The 7,599-nt window shown below is 69.2% G+C and overlaps 4 protein-coding genes across 4 annotated transcripts in view; all 4 read right to left on the bottom strand.

Moving 5' to 3' along the window:
- Window positions 1-843, bottom strand: part of PFL1_03225 (uncharacterized protein) — a gene marked incomplete at both ends in the record, with an annotated part of 3,941 nt that extends 3,098 nt beyond the window's left edge. Inside the window, one exon of the mRNA XM_007880740.1 lies at window positions 21-843. Within this exon, the coding sequence (XP_007878931.1) occupies window positions 21-843 (823 nt within the window). The remainder of the gene's footprint in view (window positions 1-20) is intronic.
- A 430-nt stretch (window positions 844-1,273) lies between these two features.
- Window positions 1,274-2,988, bottom strand: PFL1_03224 (uncharacterized protein; the record flags this gene model as incomplete). The annotated part of the gene is made up of 2 exons (XM_007880739.1): window positions 1,274-2,680; window positions 2,791-2,988. 2 exons carry the CDS (start codon window positions 2,986-2,988, stop codon window positions 1,274-1,276), a joined length of 1,605 nt encoding a protein of 534 aa, XP_007878930.1.
- Window positions 2,989-3,476: 488 nt separating this feature from the next.
- On the bottom strand, window positions 3,477-6,580 carry PFL1_03223 (uncharacterized protein; the record flags this gene model as incomplete). Its single annotated transcript, XM_007880738.1, has 2 exons — window positions 3,477-3,836; window positions 3,965-6,580. 2 exons carry the CDS (start codon window positions 6,578-6,580, stop codon window positions 3,477-3,479), a joined length of 2,976 nt encoding a protein of 991 aa, XP_007878929.1.
- An 800-nt stretch (window positions 6,581-7,380) lies between these two features.
- The window catches only part of PFL1_03222 (uncharacterized protein), a gene marked incomplete at both ends in the record, with an annotated part of 3,626 nt that continues 3,407 nt past the window's right edge, over window positions 7,381-7,599 (bottom strand). The window contains one exon of the mRNA XM_007880737.1: window positions 7,381-7,500. Coding sequence (XP_007878928.1) covers window positions 7,381-7,500 — 120 coding nt within the window. The remainder of the gene's footprint in view (window positions 7,501-7,599) is intronic.

Genomic DNA, 7,599 nt, shown 5'->3' with positions numbered 1-7,599 from the left:
CGTCTGATCCCAGCGCGAACGCTTCGGTGTCTCGCCAGGCGCAGCGCCGCCGGCGACGGGCGTCTCGTCCCAGCGCGACCTGCGCTTCTTGGCGGGCGCCTCGCCGGTCCATCCATCCGCCTCTGTCCCCGCCTGCGTGGCGGTGGTGGCGGCGGTGGTGGACTGCTCCGTGGTCCCCGCCGCTTCCGGTGCGGCGACGTCCCACCTGCGCTTCCTCGCCACCCGTGGCGTCGCATCGGGAGCGGCCGAGCCGATGGGCTTGGCGTCGTCGTCGAGCGCCTTGCCGTTCTGCTGCTGCTCCTTGGCCTCCTTTTCCTTGGCCTCGATGATCCTCCTGACCCGCTCCTCTTCCCGCTCGAGCTCCGCCCGCCGCATCGCCTCCTTGTATCCGCCCTCGCCGCCGCCATCCTTGGCAAAGGGGTCGGACGCCGCCTCCTCGTTGACATCGCGGTTGAAGCGGCGGAGGTGGTAGTCGCTCTGTCGTGCCGCAGTCTGCCGGGACTCGGCGCGGCCCTGCAGCGGGTCCTCGTCGTCGTCGGCAAACTCGTGCAGCAGGTGCTGTGGCGCCGAATAGGCGTCCAGAGGATTGGCACGCCTTCCACCGCGACCTCCCTCATCATCGTCGTCGTCATCACCGTCGTCGTCGTCCGAACCGTTGCCGGAGCGTCCGCCGGCGCGGGAGCTGCCGACATCTACGGGCAGTTCGCGGACGTAGTCGCTCCTCTTGGCGCCGCCATAGATATCCTGGTCGTAGCCTCCGGCCTTGCCGAGGGCGATCTTGCCCTCTGTGGCGGCCTTGCGAGCCTCCTGCAATCGCCTGATCTCGTCGGCTTCGTCGGCCATGGCTAGAGCGGGCGGGCAGTGGGTGAAGTCGGAGCGTCAGAGATTCGTGTGAGGCGGGCCCTGTCGCGCGGAAGCGATCGCAGAGGGCGGGTGCCAAGGGTCTGCTGCGGAAGGCTGCAAGAGGCTGGGTCAAAGTGGCTGGGTGTTGGAGCGCGCTGGCCGGATGAAGCGATGTGGCGAGCCCGGTGAGCGCGGTGGTGGCCGATGGTGAGTGGGTCGGTGGAGGGTCAAACGTGGAGATGCGAGGGGGCCACCGTGGTGGATGTGAGCTGAGTGGCAAGAACCGGAGACCGGAGAGGGTCTGGCAGAGTCAGTCGACTGCGCGGGCGACTGGCCAGGCAGGGCCGCCGTCCAGAAAAAGGCCACAGGGCATCATTCGGCCGAGAAGGTCAAACACGGCATCTCTAGTCTACAGCACGGCCCCACGATGCTACCGCTTCAGCACGGTGAACTCGGCCACCAGGAAGGCGATGTAGGCGGCAAAGAGGATGCAGCCGTGCCACCTCGCGCCGCCGGCATAGGCGATGGCGACGAGGGCGGCCGAAGACGCTTCCAGCAGCGCCAGCTCCTCCCATCGGACGCTGTTGGCCGACGACGGCGATGGCCCCGGGGCGGCCGTGGCGATGGGCAGGGTGGGCAGGCCGCCGGCGCCCCTGTCAAAGATGAGCGAGACGCCGAGGCAGAGGGTGAGGAGGAAAATGTTGCTGCCCGCCGCTCCGGCCATGAGGATGCCGCTGGCCGCCGTGCCTTCGTCGTCAAAGCGGCGCTCGTCGTCGTCGAGCCACCGCGCCGACCGCGCCGCCGCCACCGCCGAGCCCGTCGATCCGCGCGCCCGGACCGGCGAGGGCTGCTGCGACCGCTGCGGACGCTGCTGACGCTGCTGCTGCGGCGCCATCGTCTGGGCCTGCTGCGACGCCACCTTCCTGCCCGCGACAACGCTGAGCAGCTTCTCGGGCAGCGTCGTGGCAAACGAGAGGAGCGTCAGGCCGAGGACCGTATCGGAGATGTGGAGCGAGCGTGCGAGGTCGAGGGTGGAGCGGGAGAGGAGGTAGCCCGAGAGCGAGAGGACGAGGAGCGCCCAGACGAGCTTGCGGGCGGCGCGGTGGATCGAACGCCGGTTGCGCGATCGCTGCCGGTTGGCGAGGCTGTTGGACGTGGCGCGCCCCACGAGGAGCGGCGTCGTCTCGGCCGCGGCCGCCGACGCCGTGTTGGCGCGCGAACCCTTTTGCGCCGAACGCAGCCGCGACTTGGGCGGCGGCGGCGGCGGCGGCAGCGAGGCGCCATCGCTCTCGCTGGCAAATGTGCGCGTGCTCACCGCATCGCTCTGGTCATCGTCGTCGTCATCGCCGTCGCCGTCGCCGCTGCGGCCTGGGCGGCGTCGTTGCGGGGCCGAGTCGGTGTCCGAGTCGCTCGAGTCGCTATCGCCATCGCTCTCGCTGTCGCTGCCCTCGGGCGGGTTGAGCATGCCCCGTCCAATGGCCCACACGACGCCGAGGACATAGAGGATAAAGACGATGACGAGGCTGACGCCGACGACATTCTCAAACACGCTGCGCGGCGACGGGGCCGGCGGGGCGACGAGGGCCGAAGGGCGGCGCGGATGCTGGCGGTGGTGGCCCTGGAACTGGACGACGAGGACGAGGGCGATGACGAGCGACGTGATGGCCAGCTGGATGGCGGCGAAGCGCTTGGCGCTGTAGTCGAAGCGGACGCGCTGGGGCGAGGCGAGCAGGCCGAGCGAGAAGGCGCCGAGGATGTTGGAGATGCTCGAGCCGAAGACGTTGCCAATGGCCAGCGTCGAAGCTCCATGGCCGAGTGCAGCCACCACGACGGCGAGCTGGCGGTCAGAAGGGTGGAAAGCGGGGGGGGAACAAAGGGGGGTGGGTGAGCAAGGGTTGCGGATGAATGCTGTCCGCAGGTTGCCATCGTCTCAAGGCGCTGGCTCACCTCTTCCCACTCTGCGCCGGCGGTGAGGATGGCGATGAGCGACGGGCTGACGCTGGTGACGCGTGCGAGGTGGGCGACCTGGTCGATGAACTGGTCGGCGGAGCGCTCGAGGAGGATCAGGGCGGCGCCGAATACAGCCGCCGGGTAGCCGATGCCGCTGGCGGGCGAGGGCGGCTGCGACGACTGCGCCGCTGCCATGCCGAGATTGATGCTGCGATGCGGTGCGCACAGAGGAGCAGGCGAGCCGGGTTCTTGCTCGTTGCTCCGATATCAGCGGGGCTGCGCGCAGAGTCGGGATCGGAAGGGCTGGGATCGATGGAGCGCGTTGGAATGGATGGACGACGTGGTTGGTGGTCGAGACGACGACGGAGGCCGCCTCGTCTGCCAACACGCCGCGCAGAAGAAGCTGCCGCCGCCGTCGTGTGGAGGGGGCAGAGAGGCGCACAGACGCCCGCTCAGTCGCCCGTCCGTCCGTCCTCCTCCCATCCCCCCGCTGGCTCGCTTCGAGGGGCAGGCACGTAGATCGATAGGCAAACTTCGACGGCCGCCGACGCCACCACCAAGGCGAGAGAGAGAGGCTCACTGATGTCGACGCACGAGAGCAGGCACGCCGCCGAGCTGGCATTCGACAGAGAAAGATATAGAGAGACAAGATCGCATGGCTCGCCCCCGCCTTGGCGCGCGCACTAGCTCGAGTAGTCGAGGCCCTCGCCAAAGCCGCCAGTGAAGCCACTGCCCGCACCGGGTCCACCGTATCCTCCGTCGCCCCCGCCACCGCCGCCGCCAACGAGGGGCGGCGTGAGATCGGCAATGTCAAACAGGTTGATGTCGCGCTCGGCGCACCGCGCCGCCAGGTCGGAGCGGTTGAGCAGCTCGAGCGACACGCGGAACGTCTCCCACAGGCTGCCCGACGTCGGCCCAGACTTGACCGCCGAAGACGTCGACGGCGACGGCGAGCGCGACCGCCCCACCGAGTCGAGTGTCTCGGTCTCGGCCTGCTGCAGCGTCAGCGCCGTGTAAATGTGCGTCGCCGCGTCCTGGTACATCTGTCGACGACGAGTCAGACGCAGAGGCAGACAAAGGGGGCCATCCAAGGTCAGCGAGGGGGGAGAAGCAGCAGCAGCAGCATCAGGAGAGGGTGCCCTCGTCCACCGTGGCAACCTCGGCAACTCACCTTCAGATTGAGACAGCTGATGCTGAGGTTAAAGTGGCAGCGCACAAACTCGGGCTGCAGCTGCAGCGCGTGGTGGTAGTAGCCGATGGCCTCGTCGCTGCGGCCCGAGTTGCTCAGCGTGGCGCCGAGGCGGTTGTAGAGCAGCCAGTCGTCGGGCCGCACCTGGAGCGCCGACGAGAAGCAGTCGACGGCCTTGGCATAGTCCTCGGACGAGTTGAACAGCACGCCCAGCGCCACCTGGACGTCGGCGTCGATGGCCTCGGGCGACGAGCGCGCCATGGCGATCAGCAGCGACGTCAGCTCGGCGTGCCGCTCAAACAGGCTCGCCGTCGACGCGTGCGACGACGCCGAGTCGCTGCGCACGCGCGACTGGGCCTGCTCCTTGGCCTGCGCCGACGCCGCCAGCGACGCACGGTGCGCGCCGACGACCTCGCGGTACCGCTCGTTGGTGTCGATCCAGCGCTCGATGGCCTCGTACGCCGCCGAGCGGTCGTTTTCGTTGGTGTAGCTCACCGCCAGCGCCAGCCAGGCGTCCTTCATCGAAGGGTCGAGCGCAATGGCCTTCTGCAGGGCGGCGATCGCCTGCGCCTCGCGCTCGTTTTCCTGCTGCTTGACGCCGAGGTCGAACCACAGCGCGGCGTTGGTCGGGTCCGCCGCCACGGCCGCCTCGCGCTCCAGCACCGACTCGAGGCTCGCCGGCATCGACTGGGCCGTGTGGGCGGCGTGGTGGCGCGTCGACTGCAGGTACGGGTTCGACGACAGGAAGCGGTAGTCGGGCGCCGTCTGCGCCGACAGCGGCGGCGCCTGCTGGGCGACGTTCTTGACCTCGCGCGTGTACGGGTTGCGGCCCTGGGCGCGTCCCTGGGCGCCTGCGACGGGCCGCATCCCGGCCGACGTCACCTCAAAGTCGTCCCAGTCGGCCTGCAGCTTGTCCCACTCGGCCGCCTGCGCCCCATTGACGCCGCGGCCCTTGGTGCCCTCCCAGCGCTTGCCGACAAAGTCCTGGTCGTCGTCGTCGGCGGTGGTGGCGGCATCGCGCGACAGGTCCTCCTCCCAGCGGGCGCCAAAGGTGCGCGCGTGCGGGATGTTGGCGCCGAGGCGCTGGTACCGCTCGTACTCGTTGAGCTCGGCGTCATCCTCGCGCATGCGCTCCGCCACGTTGCCCGCGTCGCCGACAAAGGCGCGCATCTGCTCGTCGATGGCCTGCTTCTCGATGGCCTCGGAGCGCGCGTCCTCCTCGGCCCAGAGGTCGTTGAGCGCCTGCCGGTTGGCCATCTCCTGGTCGGCCGAGAGCGTCGGCGGGATCATTGGCTGCGTGCCGGACCGCTGCTGCGCGCCGCTGACCTGACCGAGGGCCCGCTGCATGCTGGGCGGCAGCTGGCCGGCGCGACCCTGCGACGCCATCTGGTTGGCCCACTGGTAGGCCTCCTGCTGCGACTGCGGTCGCTGGTCGGACAGCGGCTCGCTCGCGCGGCCCTTGCCTTTGTCGACCGAGGCCTCGCCGCCTGGGACGTAGCCCTGCTCGACGATGTCGGTGCCCTGGATGCCGGCCTGCTTGTCGCGGATGCGGCGCATGAGGTCGAGGAAGTTGCTCTGCTTGAACTTTGCGCTCTGGTCGTGTTCGACCGACGAGACCAGGCGGCCGGCGGTGCGCGCCAGCTCGTCGCGCTCGTAGGGGTCCGAGTGGTCCTGGTGCGTGGCGGCTGTCTGGGCGGCAGCGGCCGGGCACACCTCGATGTGGGCGGCGGCGTCGGGCGGCGGCGGTGGCGTCTTTGAGCGGTCGTAGGCGGTGAAGGCGTCGTTCCACTTGCCCTGTTGGACGCTGTCGACGGTGGTGGCCGCTGCCTGGGACGACTCGGCCATGGGCGAGTGCACGGGCATCTGCTGCATGGCTGCGCCGCTGTTGAAGCTCGACATGCCCACGCCCGCGCCCATCCCCATGCCCATGCCCATGCCGGGCGGGACGTGGACGGGATGCTGCATCGACGAGGCGTGGTGGGTCATGGGCCCGCCGTACATCTGGTGCGCCATGAGCGAGTGGGTGGGCCCGGGTCGATGCTGGTTCTGGGGCTGTTGCTGCTGCGGCGTCGCGGCCGATGCGGTGGGTGCCGGCCCCATTTTGAGAAAGTCGGCGGCCCATGCCGGAGTGGCGGCGCTGGTAAGCGGTGGCGGCGGCGTGGCCGACTGAGGGCCTGGGGCCCGGAAGCTGGCCTCAAAGTCGGGCCTGGGCGCATTGAAGGCCTGATGCCGGAAGGCTGCCGACGACGAAGGCGACGACGACGACGAGGCCACTGATGGCTGCTGCTGCGGCGCGAATGGCAGGTTGCCACGCAGCTGCGCCACGTCGAACGGATCGTGCTGCTGGGACTGTGCCAGGGGCGAAGGGGCGTGGAAGAAGGCCGGATTCTGCTGCTGGTGCTGCTGCTGCTGGTGCTGGTGCTGCTGGTGCTGCGGATGAGCCGAGCGAAACGAGCCAGAGGGGGACGCTGCGGGACCTGCGCCGCCAAAGGTGTCCATCTGCGTGCTGCGGTCCTGCCCGAAGCGCTTGCCCATGTTCTGCAGCGGGTTCGACGGCCCGCAGGCCGCACCGCCCGAGACCAGGTCCGACAGCGACATGGTGAGGTCGCTCGCTCGATATCGGAGCTCGCTCCCCTTGAAACTGAGGCTGGGGTCGCGGGCGTGCACAAATAGGCGGCGACGGTGGTGGCCTTGTTTCTGAAGCGGCGGGCCGTCGAGTAGCCCGCCCAAACGAGGCAGGCCCTGGACAGCGGCGAGCCTGACGAGAGCGGCCGCTCGACAAAGGAAGGCAGGATCTTGGAGCGCGACCTCCAGGCGATCGTCCGAGGTCCGAGTGGATGTGGATGTGGCGTCGAGTCGCTCGGTTCGTTTGCGTTTCGTTTGGCGTGGTGTGCTGGGGCGTGGTGGGTCGGTAGGAGGAGGAGGTCGACAAGGCCGCCGCCCGGCCGCGCGCCCATGGGTGGTTCGGGTCCAGGGCAAGCCTCGCTCTTCCCCGCGCCCGCTCGCTCCCCAGCCTCGCTCGCTGCCACCGGCAACCGGCTTCCAGAAAACCTTGGTCGGGCTGGCTGCAGGCCTCGCCTCGCTGCCCTCGCTCAGTCAACTCAACAGCCTAGCCCCTCGCTCACTCGACCCGACCGACCGGCCGGCCGGCTGGCTCTCTCGAACCCTTGAGCCACTCGGCCGAGTTCCGAGAAAGGCAACCCAAAGCGACTGCCGCGTGAAATCCAGCCAACGCGGCCCAGCCCCAGCCGCAGCCGCAGCCACAACGGGCGCAGCCAGCGGCCTCTGTCTCTGCCTCGTGTGGGGGGCGAGCCGGCCATGGCCACCGCCATGCCACCAAACATCGCCAGCCCAGTTCTTGCCACAAGAGGGGGGGAAGAGACAAGGGGAGATGCGTCCTATTGGTGCGACGTCAAAGCGGTGGCAAAAAGAGTCAAGGAGAAATACAGCGAGGCAGGATGCCGACGTGGCCAGAGCGGCAGACGTCTCCAGCAGAGAAGGGAGAGGGACGCGAAGGCCTAACAGGGATGTGTGCTGGGTCCGGAGCCGTGGGAGTGCAGCCATGCAGAGGGAAGGGGGAGAGAGAGAGAGAGAGAGAGAGGAGGGAGGGACGGAGT

This window comes from Pseudozyma flocculosa (assembly GCF_000417875.1).
Source record: "Pseudozyma flocculosa PF-1 unplaced genomic scaffold scaffold00009, whole genome shotgun sequence".
Lineage (NCBI taxonomy): Eukaryota > Fungi > Basidiomycota > Ustilaginomycetes > Ustilaginales > Ustilaginaceae > Pseudozyma > Pseudozyma flocculosa.
The sequence above is the reverse complement of the archived record's forward strand: the minus strand, read 5'-3'. Positions and strand labels throughout refer to the sequence as shown.